The 20,885-nt window shown below is 30.2% G+C and overlaps 1 protein-coding gene across 1 annotated transcript in view; it reads left to right on the top strand.

Annotated features, from left to right (window-relative positions):
• The first annotated feature begins 6,250 nt into the window (after positions 1 to 6,250).
• LOC129907370 (uncharacterized) overlaps positions 6,251 to 20,885 on the top strand; it is a 55,221-nt gene continuing 40,586 nt past the window's right edge. The window contains exon 1 of the mRNA XM_055983530.1: positions 6,251 to 10,872. Coding sequence (XP_055839505.1) covers positions 7,010 to 10,872 — 3,863 coding nt within the window. The 5' untranslated portion in view covers positions 6,251 to 7,009. The remainder of the gene's footprint in view (positions 10,873 to 20,885) is intronic.

Here is a 20,885-nt window from a genome sequence, read left to right as displayed (position 1 = left end):
GCCCTCTATTTTATTTTTTTTATTTAAGCCAATTTGCTTACATCACGATGTGAGCCAAAAATACTTTCAGTTTTGGGATGAAGCGTTGATGTTTAACAAGTTTCTGATCTGTTCTCCTATCAAGTTTGATTGAATCTGAAATTGGTGTCAAATGGAAAATAAGTTAATACTGAAAATGATAACAATATTCTAATGGAAACTTCCCACACGACTGAATTTGTCATATCTTTGTAGTTAAAAAAAATCCATACAAAAGCCTTAACAGGGACAAAAAATTAATAAAATAATTAAAAGAAAAAAATCTTACAAATATGGCAGACTTGTTAAAAATTAAAAAAAAACACACACAACAAAGAAATTTTTTTTAACAAAAAGTTTCGTTTTTTTATGCACTAAAAAGCATAAATATACATTAAACTTTAGCTAACACTCTCTTCTACCAAAAAATGGAGAGAGCTAATTTGAAACTATGAACAAGTAAGGTCGGCAACCCTTCAAGGTAAATATCACTAAAAACTCTTATTTTACAGCCGAAATGTACGATATTTGATAGAGTAATAGGCATCATATTTAAGATGGTACCGTCTCCTATCTTTAAGATGTCGCAGCCATCTCTAAAATTCCAACAAGTACTCGGAAACCCTAAATAAATTCTTTAAAAAATTCGAACCGTCGCAACTTTTTTTAGAAAGTAAGAAACTTTGGCCAAACAGTATTGTCCTTTTCGTTTTTTGCAACAAATTTTGACAGTCAAAACTTCTATAAAATCACAAACACGATTTATTCGGCTCGAAGGACCATTTTTTTATAGCTTGGATCGATTTTAATTATTTCAGATGCGCACACCTAAAATATTTTATTTCTTGCTCACAAATAATAAATTTGCTGGTTTCTTTACTTAATATAGGGTATTTCTTTTGTATTTAAATTTTGTGCCTCTTACGCTCATCGAGACAGAAAACCGCAAAATTAAAAAAAAAATAAAAAAAAAATTACCGAAATTCCCAAAAGTCTTTTCTTAGTGTCCAGTCCACTTCAATAAAAAATAAACATACTTCACACATCGTAATTAAAATCTTCAATTTACACTCGCAAGTTGAATAACCTTATTTGTATTGTTTTAATTACTTATCAGGAAATTCTCTTTCAAAACTACTTGAACTATTTATCTCGATGGTTGATTGAATGAATGTCCGTGTTGTTTGTTGTTGTTAAATAAGTATAATCCAAATAAGGCAATTTTGCAGTATTTATCTCTGATGGATAAATGAGCAATCCATACAAAACAAAAAATTAAAGTGTGCTACTCGTACTTATACATGTCATCGTTCAATCATTATTAAATTAAACACTTATATTTCATACAATACTTAACACAACAGACAGAAAGTTGCTTTCTTTCTTTCTTACTTCCTGGACATGATGATCCTTAAAGTTGATTAAAAAAAAACATCATCTCTGTCATCTTTTGTTTAAAACTTTGATGAAAACCCCCATTTTTTTCTTCATTTTGACAGTTAAGAAAACAATGCATTTATGAACGCATCCAATGTCACGATATTTTACCAAATCAATTGATTTGACAGTTGTTAGCAAAAAAAACTTCAAATATAACTGCAAATAACTCAAAAAGCACGAACAAACAAAAGTATTAAAATCACATAAAAAAATGTAAAGTTACATCATAAACAAAAAACAAACTACAAACAGTTTCTTGTTTGAAAGATAAAACAGATCAAATGAAACAGTTTACACGCCGCCATGATGCCATTTCCTCCAGTAACAATGACAAAAGATGATGACAGATGAACTGTAAAATCAACAAATACTCCGTTTAAATGTTAATGTACTTTTATTTCTGCACATTTTGAACCTTCAAAAAAAGATAACAAAAAAAAAAAAACTTCTGTTTCTTTTTATCTCTTTTTTATTTTCTGTGTCTTTTTACATAATACTCTTTATCCATAATTCGTGTGGTGGTCGAATTTCGGTAAGATATGGTAATTGCTCTTACTTTCAATATATATTATGGTGAAATATCTTTTGCTTGCTGCTGCTGCTGATTTCCTCTCCTTTTCTCCTTTTTTTATGGCTAATTGGCCAATTGGGTAAAACGAATTTAATTTCGATTTGAATTGACAGGGTTTAGTATTGTTTTGTAGTTCGGTAATAGAAGATGACAACGGTCGACATTATTACGATAATAGTGGCAACTCGGCTTAATGACATTTAAACCATATTAACTTTGACATTTGTAACATTCACCACACGTCACTTTATATCCACCACTTTAAAGAAAAACAAGAAACACCATCACCGGATGTAAAATGGCCTTCTTCTGTCAATCTGAAAAAAAACCTACTCTTCCATATTATAAACGACAAAAAAAAAATCATTCAAAGTGCACTAGAAATGGTCAATGTGCGTTTTATATTTTTTGCCGACTATTTTACTGTTTACTCTTCTGTTGTCAGACAGAAATGCACACACATCTTTCTGTCTAAAACAAAAAAAAAAGTAGTAGTTCCTCTACCATTCCATTCAATATGGTGGTTTGTACCATTTTATGTACATATAGCGGTAATGTGTCAAAGAGACGCCCATCATCATCATCATTGAAATATGAAGAGGTCTAGGTTTTTTTTGTTGTTGTTGTTGTTGATGTGTGCACATATTATTCTGTGTGATGGATAAAATGAACATTGACATTTACAATGTTACTTCTTGTACTATATTTCTATGTGATGAAAAAAAAAAAAACGTAGTAGTTCTTTTGATTTATAGCAAAAGACCGTCAATTGAACAAGAACACAACAAATAATACCAACATAAAAAAAAAAAAAACAATAAAGAAATCGAAAATGTTATTTGCCGTGTGTTTTTCTGTAATTTTTATCAGAAAGAGGATATCGCCACTTAACCTCTTTTTTTTCGAAGTCTACGATCTGTCATCGGGGCATCCATCTTCAATGCACAAGCTGTCGTCTTTGCCGTGACTCTGTCGTTGTTGTCTTCGTTGTTGTCGTCTAGAACTATAATAGTCGAGAGTTATTGATTTTACCTTTTTTTCGCAGTTTGGCTATGAAAGTTGTTTATTTATTTCGGTAAGTTTGGTTTTGGTTTATGGCAATACTCACATTGTACTCGTATGTTAGCTGTCTTCTTGGCAAGCAACTTGTATTTATTTGGCCAGAGAAATTGTCTTGTTAAAAAATGTAGACTGACAAATAAATTGTTGATACCTATTGTTTTTTTTAATTAAATCGTTTCACAAATTAAAACATTTTAACAAGTCTAAGATTTAAAAACTTAACGAAACTATTTTTTCTTAAATCTGTCTTATAAAATATTACTGACAAAAAATGCAAACTGTAATATAAACTGCTTGCTATGACATTGAGGTTTTTTGTTTGTTCGTTTAATTATATGAAAAACGTTTATTTTTTCGTTCAATTTTAAAAAACACTTATAAACTCTAAAAAATTATCATGAAAAATGCAATGTTGAGAAAGTTGGAAATAGTTGAATGGAACGACACTTATTTGACAAGATAAAATTGCGATACTAAACAAATGAACCGAAAAAACTTGACGAAACCTTTGTTTTCCCACATAATACAATTTGTTTAAAACGAAACTTAAAATTGTTATAATTAACATAGTAACAAAACCCTTTTTGGAGTAAGGAGATGAAATTTTGAATTTCATCTCACCAAATTGTCGAACCTCGCTTTCTTCGGACTTGACTTTACAACACCTTTATAAAATAAAAATATTGACTGTTAAACCATCGTGTAGCGAAACTCTTTTTCGTTAAATAAATTAAATAACGAAAGTTAAACGAAAAACAGCAAATATTTTCTTTTCGTTGCATTTTTCGTGAAGTTTCCTTATCTTTGTTCAATAACCAGCTACCATTTTTTTGTAAAGAAAAAAAAACTTAAAGAAATAATGTTCACTGTAATACAAGTTTGAAACAATTTATTGAAGGAATAACGAAACCCTATAATATCAAAAATATCTAATTTAAAATTGAGCAAATTAAAGGCACTACTCATTTAAATCGCGTTAAATTGAACAATTATTTAACGAAACTTTTCTTTTTCTCCATCATGTTTGAAATATTACTGCCAAAAAAAAAAATTAACGAACCTATTCTTTTGAAAAGAACAAATTGGGTTCTTCTTCAATTTTTTTTAAGAAACATAAATTGCATACAAAATTTCTGATACTAATTTAGTTTATAAAGACTTTTTTCAATTTTAAAATTGAAAAATGATTACTGAAACCATTTAATAACTTAACGAATGTATTAAAATGAAGTACGAACTGATCTATAACTTGAATTTTAAGCCACTTTTCATTCAAAACAATGAGCTGTATTATTATAAATCGATTTTAATTCTGTTTCTGATAAATCTTGTGACATAAGAACAAGATTCAACTATTTTGCAACTTGAAAATAATAAAAAGTTGGTTTGAAATAAGTTAATGTTTAGTCACTTGGAATTAAATACGACGAAACTACATTGCAACGCTAGTACCGAGTAATCATTGACTTTTGAGATTTCTGCGTTCGGGTGAAAAAAAAGAAAAAAGTTGCAAATCAGTTTCAAGACGGTTTCATTTGATATCGATTCAAGTTTTGTGTATAACATTAGTCTATTTAAGAGTTGAAGACCTCATTAAATTTATAAACAGTCGAATATAAATAAAAAACCTTCTCCAATAAATATTTTCTTTCATCGCGTTTACACCTGAACTTCCTTAAAAACAATGCTTCTTCTTTTGTTTTATCTCTTTCTCGATTCGATTACATTTATTTATATAACAATAATTATTATAACATGCAACTGGCATAAACGACCATATTATAAAGTAAAATAGTGATGATTGAGATGGCATGATATTTGCACATTTTTTCTACCACACCAGAGAAGAAAAAAAAATAATCGTTCGTTTACATAATTCCTCCATGTATATCTCATAATTCGATCGCATTAATCTCTGGTTTAAATAACTTTTGCATGCAACCGAGGTGGATGACATTTGGCCTGAGTCTATATACAAATTGTACCTGTGCACATATAGATTTTTATCCATCCACTATTTTTCACGTTGCAATTTAACTTAAAAAAACAAACAAAAAAATAAAAATAATTATTGACTTTCATTACACAAAAGGCTCATAAAGTCCACAATGAGAGAGAGAGAGAGAGAATAAATAGTGAAAAAGCAAATTATCGAAAATGAAAAAAACTACAAAAAAACAGCCAATCCAAATTTGGTCGAAACAAAAAAATAAATAATATAAACGAAAATCGTTAAACATTCGTTGGCCATTTTTTTCAATCGGTGCTGAGTGCTCTACGCTGGCCATCGTTAATTTCCACCTGAATTAACTCCAATTGCAGTAATATTTCCAGGCGGCTACACATACATTTTTCTTCATTCAATTTACCTCACCACTCTCTTCCTTAATTCAAGCCAAATGTACGTAAACCGTACAAACTCTCGATTATTCGGAATAATTTATATCGAATACCATACTTCTCTCATGCCTATCTCTACCTACACTACACAGAAATCACCGTTATATGGCGAGTAAATGTTGGTGGCAGACATTTTATCCATTCATTAGTTTCATTCAAGTATTTCGCTTCTGCTTTTTTTTTTTTTTTTTGTTCATTTATTTACGTTTGAATGGATTAACATATTATTTTGTTGTCGTCAAGCGAAGTGATTTTTCTTCTCCTTGACCGATCGTTTTCTTATAGTTTTTTTTTTTTTTTTTTTGAGGAAATACTCGTAGTGTAATTATGTGACGATGTACGAAGACGGCACTGATGACGAGTTGTGTGTGGTGACACGATTAAACACTTGTTCAATTGTGCTATCACCTTAAAGCCCATAAATATTGTGTTCACACCACATTATTCACCATCAACCAACATCATGGTGTCAACGAGGTGTTACAAACAATCAATGGTGGATGGATGAGTGGTAAATTTTTAATGGCCGACCTGTCAAATATTAAGAAATGCGGCCATTATGGAATTTAATTTTCTGTCATGTAGGTATAATAGTGCAGGTATTGTTTTTGTTTCATTATCGATACAAATATGAGGAAGTTATCGATGTTTTTTTTTTTTTTTGTTTTGTTTGCATGGGAATTTTGCATTCCCACATTAAACTGGATTACTAAACTATTTTCTTTTGTGTTTGGGATTTTTTTCGTTTTGACGTGGTCGACGCTATATTTGTGCTAGTGATGGGATTAAAGGAAGTTTACATCAAAAAGTTTTTATCTCGTTGGGTGACATGTGTGACTAATGTGAGATGACACATTGAGAAAACGAAGATAAAAAAGTATTATATTTTTTTATTTCATGCTTCATTTGACAAAATGGTTGATTAAAGACTCTTGACAACTTTATTTTATGAGGGGTACTATGTAGGTTATTTGTTTGCACTTAACCTAGAATTAAAGGAGACATGAATTTAATTCGTTTCTTTATCATTGCAAAGTTATGAAAGGAAATGAGAAAAAAGTACAGGATTAAATGCGAAGTGAAACTGAAAAAAGTGTACTAGGTCATGAAGTCGTTTAGCTATTAACCTGTAAACCTTGAATCGATTGTTTAAAACTTTTGTCACTTTCTTGGAATTGGGTGAGGGAAAAGGTTATTGCATGTGGGAGTTGTTACAAGGATAAATTAAGCTTGTTTCCCACAAATAAACCAATATTAAATGAAGAATCAAGCAAAAAAGTTGGAAAGTTCTTTCTTAACCCTCAATAAACTATTTTAACGAAATAAATTTTACTTTTCAGAAACACACAAAAAAGAAAAAAAAAAACTTATAAAAAAGAAGAAAAAACTAAAATCTTGCCTACCATGGAAGAAAAACATCATAATCTTAGCCATTAAATCAATCAACTTAAATCGTTTAAATAATACTGAACAAAAACGGAAAATCTTAAGCAATACAAAATTTAAATAGAAACAAAAATGACGGCAATGCCTGTAGTTTGGTGCACTGATCCAAACTCAGTGAACAATAAGCCAACAGCATTTGCACTACATGGCATTCAATTGCAAGGCAATGTTACTGAAAAACAAGTTCTTGCCCTAAAAGAGCTGGTAAATGCTGCTGCCGAAGGTCGCTTAATTCTACCTTCCGATGGTACATTTGTCTTACTCGATAGTGGTATAAGTATTGAAAGTTCAATTGTTGCTTCGAAAAAATTAGCAGCTGATTCAACAAATGATGGAAATGATAAAGAGAATATTGACTTGGCATCGGCGGAACAGAAAACTGGTCCTACTTTGCCACAAAAACCAAATAAAAACACTTACATCCTCATGCCGGTGACATCGTCTAATATCGATCAGTCATCATCACCATCCAGTTCGTCGTCATCAACAAATTTATCGAAAAAACCTCCCGATTTAGAGCCAAAATACTCATCGGATGGTTGTTGTGATAATGCTGGCATGGAAACTAACAGCACAGATGATATCCTTTATGAGTTCCTCTGTTGTGCCAAATGTATGAATGACAATTATTCACGATGTCCTACAAATTCATCGAATTCATCGACAAAGATGAATTCGGCAATAATGCTTCAGAGATATTTAAAAACCTGTTCGAGATCGTGTAAAAATGATCAAGAACATGATCCAATTTACACTATTGCCAATAAATACAGTAAACAACGTCAGAAACGTCATTTGAATATCGCCCTAGCTCGAAATAAACAAAAAATCGGAAAAAGTACTACCCAGCTGAAGTTTCATATGCATAATGGTAAGGTCTTGCATCATCAGCATCATAGTGCTGGACTTAGTTCACCTCCAATTTATGCAACTGTCAATAAGCAATTCAAACCTGATACTGTTATCGAAACGCCATGTCAAAGGTGCAACAACCAAAGTGATATCGATAAAATTATCTTTACTATCGAAGAAGATGCCACGATCAGTAATAATGATGGTCAACCAATCTGTGATAACAATGAGACTGTTAATCCATCAAATGATGTACAACAACAACAACAACAACAACCTGACTTGATCATATTCGATGATGACGATACGAGTACGGTACAAGTTCCGATAACCGAAGAAGAACATATCCTCTCTGAAAGTATCAGTCGATTGGTAACTATCGATGAAGAAGAAAAACCTACCGATAACACTAGCAATGGTTCTAGTCGAAAGACAAGCTTTGACTCAACCTGCACGATCAGTTCAATGGACTCTGGATTCATTGAAATGCAAAATCGTATCGATCAACAAAATATGCATCCTCCGCTGTCAAGTGTTTTTGACGGACGACTGCAAATGAATAACGATATCCAAGCTTCTATTGAAAACCTCGAAGATAAGGGTGAAAAGATCGCTCGACTGAACTATAAAGAATGTCTGACACAATCTCGCAATCGCCGAAAGTCTTATGAAGAATTCAAGGCCATATTCTCAAGTGCCACAGCTTCACCATCATCAGCTGCCATGGTGAAAGAAACAACAACAGAAAAATTAGAAAAACCAGCTTCACGTCGACGATCATATCAAGAATTTCGATCAATGTTTGCTCCTGATCTTGCTCCACTCAATTCTGGTCCATCGTCGTCTAGCAATCATCATTTGGAATCGATTCTTGAACAACAAAGTAAATGTCCCATCACTACACCAACAAGTTTCGATGACAAAGAAAATAATCGTGCCACTAATATCGAAGTACATTCACCATCATCACAATCAACATCCGGAATAATGATGGAAAAGAGAAATGCAAAATTTGTATCTAAAGAAACCGAAACCACAATTTTGCGTAAGAATTCCGATTTCCTTTCAAAGATTCTTGATCATAATTTGATATCGAACGATAAAGAAAAGGCACGCATTCGACGAAAGTCCTATGAAGAATTTAAAAAACTTGTCAGAGAATGTGAGAACTTTGATAATGCCGCCACTGCTGCCAATGTGACCACAACAGAAGGAGCAGCAGCGTCCCCATTTAAAAGGCAAAATTCACGTCAAAGAAAAACCGCATCATTTCTCATGCGAAGAAATCCATCATCAACAACAACATCGAAAGAAATCGAACAACGTACAACAGATGTCCACAATTTGAAAGCGATTATCTCTAAATTAGATTCAGACATGGAAGCAGCTGGAAAAGTTCTTTCCAAATCAGATGCCTATAAGAGAAATTTTAAAATCTATGACAAACTTGTGTATGGTACAATTTACGATATAATTCAACGTAAAAATGACATTTACAATTTGACATATCAAAAATATGACAAGTATATGACATATGGAACGATTTATGAGATTTTACATCGTAAAACATCACAATCGGATTTATTTGATCGTAAAAGTTTGACAGCCATATCGGAGAAGGGTGAGAAAAAGAGAGAGGAGATGAAGAAAACTCCAGGAATGATTTACGATATTATTCAAATGCATCAAAAACAACAGCAAAAAGAGGAAGATAACAGTCCTTCTAGTACAATTGGATCAGTGATGCCACCTCTCAAAAAGTATGGTACGATTTATGATATCATTCGAGAAGGTGAAGCCATAGATAAACCATCAAAATTGTCAAAAAATCGATTCTCTGTTAGTAAAATCGATGAATCAAATGTCATTTTGGAAGCAACTGTAACTGACAGTTCGACGCCATCTGTAATTCCTGCTAAAATTATCGATGACTACACCGAACCAAAAGTACTTAAAGCAAAGAAACCTACAAGAATGCGTCGATTTTCAAATATTCTTGCCTACAAGTCATCATCGTCGCCATCAACAGCAGTCTCTCAAACTGTAGCTATCAAAAATCATCCAGTTATCGATGAAACTATGATTGAAGAGGCTCCTAAAATCGATTCCATCCTCGAGGAATCGATCAAGACTGATACATTTTCGAATGTTAATCTCATGGCTTTAGATAGTGATGAGCTGTACTCCCGCATTAATAAAGATCGATTTGATTTAACCCGAAGTGGTCACATGATTAAATCGACATCTTTAGATGCAATTTCAACATCCGTGGCAATATCACCACCATGCTCTCCAAAAATCCCTGCCAAACATAATTTAAAGTTACTAAACCATCATCAGCAGCAGCATCAGCAAAAGAGGTTATCGAAGAAACTATCAATCGATAACAGTGAAATAAGTCCAATTCATAGACAGCGACATTATACACAGCAAAACTATTGCAAGGGACACGTGCCATGCCTTTTAAATGACAATCTCCTCCTACGCACTGACCCAGAGCAACAACTTTCTGTTATTGACAGCAGCAGTAGCAATACAATGACAGTTAATGCCAACATTTTGCCACCAACATTTGTGCCATCATCCACATCAACATCATTATCAACGAAACAATTTGAAAGTGATTGTGATTGTTCAATCGTTAAAACGTCAAATCCATTGACAGTTGTACCATCATCATCATCAAATACATCAATGATGTTGGGCAATAATGCAACTTCATCATCAAATCAACAACAACAGCCAATATTAGTCAGTGTACACCACCACCATCATCATCATCATAGTCGAAATAATAGTGTTGATAGCAATTGCAATTCAATGACAGTTAATAATGGCAGTAGTAGTGGCAATAATTTGTTAATCGATAACAATAAAATCGATAAAAAATACAAACAAAGTGCCGGTAATCCTGCTGGAACAGCAGGAGTAACATCATCACCTTGTTCATGTCAATGTACTATTTCTGGTGGCACAAATAATGGCAGCAACAATAATCCACCAAAGAGTGGCAGAACAACGAAAAAAGGCAAATCGCGAAGACTTTCCGAATTTACGAGAGGTGAATTTTTAAATGAAAAATCGTAAGTGATTTTTTTTTCTTTTTTTCATTTTTATTTATTTATTTCTTTTTTTTTATATTTTGTCACAAAGACATTCATATATATGAGCTTTGGGTATTTTGCTTAGAAAAAAATGAATAATAGATGAACAAAAGGTTGGTTTATATTTAAAAATGCAAACAAAGTTATCGTTTTGTTTGTGTGGTCTTGTCGGTCTTCGAATGAAGGCATCGTACAATGATCTTGTTACCAAATCCATTGGAATGTGGTTGACGCCAGAGTTTTAAAAAATACTTAAAATTTTGGCTGGGTTTTGGTTTTTTTTTCTTTGTCTTGTCTTTGTTCATTTGGCCTTCGAAATTTAATGTTATGCAGAAAAAAAAAATACATCTAATTTTTTGCAAACTTTTGTATTTTGAGATTAAACACATTTTAAAGATGTATAGATTTGATGAGACCTCAAAATCCATCGAAACATAGTTATTTTGTTCCTTTTTACCATCGATAACCAGAGTAAAATATATCGATTAATACAAATTTTTGGTAGAAATAATTGAAAAAAGTTCTCGATATTAGCCGGTGACATAAACATTATGTACCAATTTATCAATTTTTTTCAAGTAACCTACACTAAAAAATATGGATATTATTTTCCTAAACTCAGCTCAAAATATGGCAGTGCATAGTGCTAATAACACTGGTCAACAAAATTTGACTTTTTTTTTGCCACAAGAACCAAAATATACTTTTCTAGTATTTTTCGGGGTGCTGAATCCGAATCTGAAGTCAGAAAAATTTGATTGGCCTCCGTTTTTGAAATATTACCGTTATAAAATGCTAAAAAACGTCATTTTTGATGTTTTCGAGGTTCTGTTTTTATGTGGGGTAATTCATTAGAAACAAATTTGTAACGGTTATTATAAGAACTGATATTCTACTTTCAAAAACTGTTTAAATTTTCCCGATATCTCTTTTATTGCTCGAGATATCTTAAATTTCAGTTAATAAGCCAAAGAGAAACTAAACTTAATTTAAAGATTAAGTCTCTGATCACAGAATTTTTGCCACAAGAACCAAGATATACTTTTCTGAAGGTTTTTGGGTTGCTGAGCACGAATCCGCAATCAGAAAAATTCTATTAGCCTCCGTTCTTGAAATATAACCGTTATAAAAAAAACCTTTTTTTTGCACCTTATAACGGTAATATTTCAAGAACTAAGGCTAATAAAATTTTTCTGATTGCGTTTTCGAGCTCAGCAACCCAAAAACCTTCAGAAAAGTATACTTTGGTTCTTGTGGCAAAAAAAGTTTAATTTGGTTGGCCAGTGTTGTTTCTGATTCAAAGACCGCTGCTTAAATTTTAAATATCTCGGGCAGTATAACAGATATCGGAAAGATTTTAACATTTTTTGAAAGAATAAAATCAGTTCTTATAGCCACCGTTACAAATTTACTCACAATGTATTACCCCACAAAAAAACATAACCTCGAAAGCAGCCAAAATTACGTTTTTTTACATTTTCTAACGGTAATATTTAAAAAACGGAGGCCAATAACAATTTTCTGACTTCAGATTCGAGTTCAGCACATCAAAAACTACTAGAAAAGTATATTTTGGTTGTTGTGGCAAAAACCTTGTTGACCAGTGTAATTTTAATAAGTTCAAGTTATATTAGTTGGAAACGAAAAAAAAATCGATATCTATCTCTTAGTTTTGTACGCAATGTCGAAATATTGATGTGTTTGAAAAGAAAATTTCTGTTCAAATTACTACACTATTTAGTGAATAATAATTCTTCATAAAATAGTTAATGTTATCGATTTTAATCAAAATCATCGATGTTTTTTTGCTTAAAAGCAGCTCCGAATATAAGAAGATGCTATGCAAATATTTAAATGGGCATTATTTACTTATATATTCAGAAAAAGATAAAATAGGAAATTAAATAATCAAATCGATATTTATCGATATTTTTAATTTTCAATAAAAAAAAATCGGCCTTAATTTTATCCATGTTATTAATGGCGATATATCAATTTACTCACAAATAAAGCTAAAAGTTCTCTTCTTGTCCATGAATTTCAGTTCGTGCTTAGTAATTTAGTAGCACCCTTTAGCTTTTGCGAGCAGTATCAGTAAAAGAGGCATAAAATTCAAAATATCGATAAATTACAGGAAGTAAAATGTAAAAATTGAACTAAACGAATTTTTAAAACTGGAAATTATATTCGTACTATAGCCCTGCAGATATTTGCCAGTTTTACTGAATTTTTTAATTAGACACCTCAAAACTACTAGCAATTTATCGATATTTTGAATGGAAACATTGAAAATTAATTCAAGAGAAACTCATTTTGGACTTTAATAATTTAGTAAAAAAAAAAAAATAGTGACGTAAATATGTTCAGATCTGCAAAATTCAAATTACTATCGAACGATTTATCAAGATAAAACGTCACAGGGTTTTGCCAATTTTTTTTTTTTTTTTGACATTCCATTATTATAAAATCATTTTGCGATGTTTTTGTATTCAAATCCACCCACCTGCCTTAAATCTAATAATGTCGTTAATCTAATTTAAAGTTTAAAACCCATAAAAATTAAGAAATACCTATAATTTAAAACTCGTTAAAATCGTAATTTCATTGAAATTCCTATGCGAATCGTAAAAAGCTACAAAAAAAAAAAAAAAAAAAATTTGCAATTTTGCATGATCCTTTTTATTGTTGTTGTACATTGTATTATTGCTTAAGGTCTTATTTAATTTATTTTTATTTTTTTTATATTGATTGAATTCTGATTTAATCCAAAGACAGTTTGATATCAGAATGTCTAATAGACTTGTATACAAAAAAAAAGTGACTTAAAGCGATTATTAAACATGACATACAAGAATCATGACTCTATTACATTCCTTTTTTTGTTGTATTATAGTCTCTTAATACAAAAAAAAAAAAACAAAAACCTTTAACAAGTAGGTACGCAAAGTAGTTATTAAGATACAAAGAGCACGTGTCAGTGCAGCAACAACACCACATTGCTCTATTACCACTCTATGGCTATGGCCAGCAGTTGACCGTACGAACGACCGACACACGGTGCGCGCCTATTTAACATTCAGTGGAAAACTTCAGCAATCATTAAATAGAAGTTCACCAGTCGATTTCTAAACAAGAAATACCATTTTTTGTCGAAATAGGTAATTGCATTCGTTCGAAGGTACGATCGTTACGTAAAAAAAAAATGGCAAGTCTCCCACCACCATTTTAACTCCCCTATAACCCCTTTTTGTGGGGCACACAGTCAGCTGAGAGTTGCAACTTAAAGAACAAAAAAAAAAAAAAAAAAAAACTTGCCTTCAATGTCGTTAAGTTGGTTTGAGATTTTCTATCAAACAAAAAATACTAAACGTCAAAAGATTCGCGAGTAGGTGTGTCAACAATTCTTCTACTACTTCTATCTTACTCCCTTTTGAACTGCTTTACCTACATCAAGTTCCCGCAGCAACTCTTTTGACTTGATGGCATGATGGCGGGCTTTTCAAATTAACATTATTATTATTTTTTTTTTATTTGTTGCTTTGCTATTCGAGCGGTGTTGGCGGCAAATAGAGGGTCATAAATTATTCCAGATGAGTCAGAAGTGGAAATACAAGACAATACAATCACCTGATCGCTCGCGACAACACCAACGAACGACAAATAACGACAACATTTAGATGCAAAATGCCAAGACACCAACGAAGACAAAAAAAAAAGCAACAACAAACAATATACACAACGGGAGTAGGTAATATAAAAAATCAATCTTGAAAAGATTGAAAGTAACTGTGTGTAAGTTTTTCTTTATCTTGAATAAAGTTACGCTAAAGAATGGAAGGAAACGAGTTATTACTCTTTTTTTTTTTGTGAGTTTTTTTTTTATTTCATAGATTTTATTCTTGATCGAAAAAAATCCTATAGCGAACGGTTTATTTACCGTATGCATTCTTTACCTTCAAAACAATTTTTTCTCTCCATATTTTTTTTTTGTGAAGATTTTTTGAAGTTTATTGCCATAGTAGAATGGTATTGATTTTTTAAGATCGATATTTTTATGATTTCTTCTTTATCAAGAATCAAGTCAAGAATCTGCCTACCTTGGATTATCAAAACAAAAAGTTGCTAAACAAGCTTAACAATGCAATTTTTTTGTGTATTTTTTTTTTTTAATTCTTTTTTTTTTAGAAGAAAAATGAATCACTGAGTATAAAGAGAATGTTTCGCTGTTGTTTTGCAAACAACTTTACCATCACAACAATGAAATGGAGTTCCTCAAGGTTGCATTTACTCATCAATATTATTTTTTTGGCATTAATGGGAAATATTTTGATTTACGTAATTTTTCTAAGAAATATTGGCAGTAAATCATGTATTTTTGACTTTTAGTAGGTCATTAAATGTGTGAGGGGGTATTTTTTTTTTTTGTATAATTTGTGCAAGAATTGGAGGTTTAACTAGAAACTACAAGTGAAGGCCAAGAGAATACAAAAAATTAAGTGGTTAATTTAAGTAGGAGTTTAATATTTTATTGGTAAGGGTAGATAGGTAAAAAAGAAAATAAATCAATAATTCGATATAACGAGACAAAATATCGATATTTTGCACTAAACGAAAGAGCTGATGTGCAAACTTTATTTTGATTGAAATGTTTTTTGTTAATTTTTTGTTCTTTCGTTTCTAATTAAGATTTTTTATTTAAACTTCTTACAAAAATATAGTTATTTAAATAAAAAAAATATCACCAAAGTCAATAATTCGTTTAAAAACAAAATCACTTTTGGAAGAATTTTTTTCTGATATTTTCAAAACTTGTGACTTAAATGATTTTCTAAGTTGATAAATAATAATTAGGTCGAGCATTGATGTGAATATTAAATTTAAAATTTCAAGTCACGCACATAGCAAATCTATAAAATTAAACTAATAATGCATCAAGTTTGAAAATATCGTGTCCCTGGGAAAATAAAAAATTTCTAAAGAGTATCAAAACCATTCATTATCAAAAAAAAAATTTGATTATTATTCATCATAATCATTTTGTCGTGAAATTTACACCTAAAGTGTTTCTCTCTAATCCAGACTAAGAAATCTAGAGGTAATACAAGTATCATTGTCTATATAATACGGTGAATGGTTAATTAAATCAAATTAATTAGTTAAACTATAAAATATAATTTGTCGTCGTCGTCAATACAAACAACTTTATGTGACTAAATAATTAATGATAGTGAGACCACATCGTGCTACCATTACTACCACCCGTGAACTAAAACTCTAAACAATAACAACTTTTCACATTGCAATTGTCATTGGATGTGTTAGTTGTACAGTGGGATTATTTAAATGGAACAATTGGAACAAAGTTAAAGCATAAAGATAGTTTTGTAATGTGGTGAAATAAAATAGACTTGTTCACAACTTGGCAATCCAATCCCACTGTGGATATCATCAAAGTCGTTAACTAGTATTCTTAGCACGAAAATAATTGTACGCACGCCTTTGAATTGAGCCTACTACACACATGTGTATAATATGCTAAACTAAATCTTAATTTGGTCTTCTAAAGCTTATAATACTCTCTCTTCACAACCAAAAGTTAATTCAATGAATTTCTTTTCAAATAAAATGCCTTAATCAAAGTAAGACAGAAAAAAAAACGTAGAAAAACAATAAACACAATCGTCGTCGTCCCCACCATATCTATATTGTTTTTCTACTTTTATATCAAATTTCGCAGGTAGTTCAAGGTCAAGTCTCTTAAGTATCTCAATGTATCTTATTACGTCTACTTCAAGAAAAAGTCTAGTGTATCTGCTTCTGTCAGAGAGCTAAGCTAATACAATATGCGTAGAGGTCTGGTCGTGCTTAATAAGCTTCTTGATGATTAGATATAAAAAAAAAAGTTGTAGATAGATAGAAATCCATTGAGATGATTTCGAGTCGAGATACATAGATATGCTTTTCTGTGTATCTTGATATTGATGTAAGACCACACAAATGCCGGCAGATTGCTACTTCACTTTGGTGTGGGAAATTGTTTGGAACTTAGTTTTTTTGTGTTTTTTTTTTTTTCAAACATATCTTATTTCTTGCACGTCTTTTCTTATTGTTGTTGTTTTTTTTGTCGGCCGACTTTTTGTATAAATATAGTAAAAAAAAAGTTGAATAAATAATATTCTAGTAAAATTGCATCATACACAAGTCTGGAGATGGTATTAGCAGATTTTTTTTCTTTATGTAATAACTTGTGGGATTTTCTATTTTCTATTGCACACATTTTTTTTCTTTTTTTGTTTGTTTTGTTAGTCGTATCTTTTACACATTTAAAGTTCGAGTATCATATTATCTTATTTGAAGAGTTGCATTTTTGCATTACTTAATTTATCAAATAAAAAAAATGGTTTTTGGGGTTTTAAAAGTATAAACAATAAGTATATACAATTTTGTGGTTTTTGGTTTTGTATGAAAAGGAATAGATCTCCAGAATAGACATTTTGTGGTTTTATTTTGATGATGATTGTAAGTTGTAAGAGTTCCTAAACCACAAAAGTAGTGTTTTATTTATTCTTTCAAAAAAAAGAGCGCATTTTGTAATTTAGGAAATTATTGTGAAATAATTTTATATCAACAAAGTTGCTATAGTCGTTCTTTTGAAAGAGACATCGAACACTTTTTGATGGCAGTGTGACTTTATTTACTTTAAAATAAAAAAAAAAAATTATTTGCTGAAATTAAAATTAAATTCCTTATGTTCAAGTTTGAACAAACTGTTTCACATAAAAAAAAATTTGGAATTTTTGAGTAAATATGGCATATTTCATAATTCCACACCTGCATAGACAAAAACAACAGAAACTGATGAACAGATGTATTGCGAATTTTATTTTATTTTGCAATTTATACTACGCATTTTAAAATTACGTTTCAATATAAAAAAAAATGAAAAAAGAACATTCAGTATGTTTATTTAAATGTTGTGAATTTAAGTAAACAATTAAGCTGTCAAATGATGTAATTAAAAAAAAGTATACAGACAAATTACAATCAATCAAAATCGCATTTTTTTTTTTTTTGTTTTGAAAATGAGTTCAAATCATTCGTTTGTTAAATTTAAAAACTTTCTAAACTTAAATCGATTTCAATCATATTCACCTCATTATCGTGTGAAAAATAAAATGTAGAAGGTGTATGTTATTATATTATTTCGATTTGTATGTCAAGCATTAATTTACCGTTTTTGGCCATTAATCAAATACTGATACAAAAAATACACTTGTATTTATTTAAAAATTTAACGAAAAACTGATTTAGGTTATAGATTTTTTATGAATCAGCAAAAAAAAGAAATAAAGTACGACTCTCACGTGATTTTCTATCTGATCAATTTAATGTATGTAAATGTTAAATATTTATGTATTTAAATTTTAGTCTAGCTATTTTGCAAAATTTTGCAAAAAAAAAACCACCTACAAATAATGGTTGGCTCATTCATTGATTTTATGTTTTATTTTATTATACAGGTTACTGAGTAGTTTGGGTACAATATATTTTGGCGGATTTTATAATTTAGTATTTTTTTTTTTTTGGCTTAATGAACACATTTAAATACACCAAACATGATAAAAAAAAACAATAAAATTCAGAAAACAAGCATTTAATAAATAAATAAAATGATATCCACCTACATAGTTAAGATAGGCATCATGTCAATTTGAATAGAAATCAAATTTTCAAATTTTATGAAAAAAAAAAAATCAATTTTATTTTTTTTACAAATCATGTTTGCATATTTAATTTATTTTTCTTTAATAAATTAGATCCTCACCAGAATTAATCCATTTTTTTTTAATTTACTGTGAAATCATAAATTTAAAATAAATTCATTCAAACTATTGGAAATAGTTCAAAGCAATAAATCAGGGGATTTCTTTGGTTTCTGTGATTTCTGCTGAATTTTATAAATTATTGACCTGTTGGATATTTTTCGCATGAAAAAAATATAATAGGTAATTAAATGCACAACTAGGGTTCTCATATTTCTTCAGTTAATGTTTCTTAGAACAAGACTGTACCATTTTTTGATTCTATTAAAATAAACTTAAACAAAAAAAGAACCCAACAATTTTAAGAATTGATGATATGAAACCAGTTCAATATTTGTTAGTATTATTTATTAAAAAAAAATTTCTAAATAAATAAAACACTAATAAAATAACTAAAAAATTTAAAAATAAAGTAAAAATACATAAATATTATTATATAATTTTTGATTATTTTACTGTTATGAAAAAAATAACTTGAATTTTTTGTTTTGTGTAGAAAACATTCATTCAATTCCAAATTTTTTATTTTGTTTTGAATTACAAAAAAATCATGTATGTATACAAAATTAACTTAATTGTTTGAATCCATGTTTAAAAAAAAGTAAAGAAAATTCTGATTGTTAAATCTGATTATAGTAAGTTCAACAAAAACATTTTTACTTGCTCTATAGGTACGGTGACCATATTTCTAGGAGCAAAACCCGGGACAGTTAAAAATTCGTTGAAAATCTCGATTTTTCAAAAAAAAAATAATTTTTTTTAAATGACTTCATAGTTTTTCCTTTTTTGAGGTCTAGATTTCTATAACGATATTTATGGAAAATTTTATTTGAAATCATTGAAACGTTTACAAGGAAGTCAGAAATGAAGAAAACGGTTTTATAACAGGTTCTGTTAATAACTTCTAAAAAATATTTTTAATACTTTTATCCGGAAAATAAGAAAAACTTTTATTTTCCAACCACTGTTTTCTAGTTTTCCTGTAATTAAAATTTTGAAAAAAAAAAATAAGGGAATTTGCAAATACGGGACAATCACGGGACAAATTTCAAAATACGGGACACTTATACGTCCCGGGTTTCCTAAATAAAAAACCGGGACAAGCTAAGGAAATACGGGACAGTCCCGGGTAAACCGGGACGGATGGTCACCGTATCTATAGGGCAAGTATTGGTTTCGTGTCGAAAAAAAAATTGAGGTTTTAATCAAAACCAACATTACGATGATGGAGAATTCCAAAAAAGTGGGTTTCGCAATTCCGTCCGTGCGTCTGTACGTCTGTGCGTCTGTGCGGTTGTGCGTCCATCTGTACACATTTCCACAGCCTAAACGGGTGGATGGATTTTCTTCAAATTTGGTACAGATGATTTTTATGGAATTCTGAAAGTTGGTTTTTTTTTGTTTTTTTATATCTCGTTTAACACGTATACCTCCAATACAAAAAAATACGATATTACGAATTTCTCGAAAACGGCTCTAACGATTTTGATTAAACTTTGTATACGTAATATTTAAAGCAGTGGCAATAAAACTGCATTTTTATTTTTTCTCAAAAAAGTCAAATAACAAAAAAAAATTTTGCCCTAAATGTCGGCTCTTCCCCAATATCAATTTTTTTTTACATTTAGATCCAGCTTTTAAAATCTACAAGTAGACTAACATAAAAGTGCTTTGAGCTGCAAGAGCAAGTGCGTGCGACCCCAGTCGTGCATTTTATTTTTTTTAGTTTACAAAAATTTCATGATTTTTAAGATTTCTGATAAATCACTTTTAGAGCGATTTTATTCAGTCGAAGTTAAATATAACTTTAGGATTTTTAGTTTCAACTTGAAAATTTGGTTTTATTCACTAAAAGTTAAAGTTTTCAAATGTCAAATAATAAATCTATAGTTTATCAACTTTAGAATTTATCAACTCCCCGAAATATTAGAAGTTTGCTGAGCAAACTTAAAAAATTTATTTCAAAATGTCATTCATAATAATATTATTTTTGAGTCAATTTTGTTTGATTTAAATATTTTTAAGAAGGGGGAAATTTTTATAATAACCTTTTGGAAAATATATGCTAAACACCAACCTTTTTGATACTTGAAGATAATTAGAACGAGCGAAGAGCCTCTGTGTTTAAAGCTAGGCAGGATACGAGGACAAGCGAAGCTATGCCAGAAT

The sequence above is a fragment of the Episyrphus balteatus genome, chromosome 1 (genome assembly GCF_945859705.1).
Source record: "Episyrphus balteatus chromosome 1, idEpiBalt1.1, whole genome shotgun sequence".
NCBI lineage: Eukaryota > Metazoa > Arthropoda > Insecta > Diptera > Syrphidae > Episyrphus > Episyrphus balteatus.
This window is presented reverse-complemented; position numbering and strand designations above follow the sequence as displayed.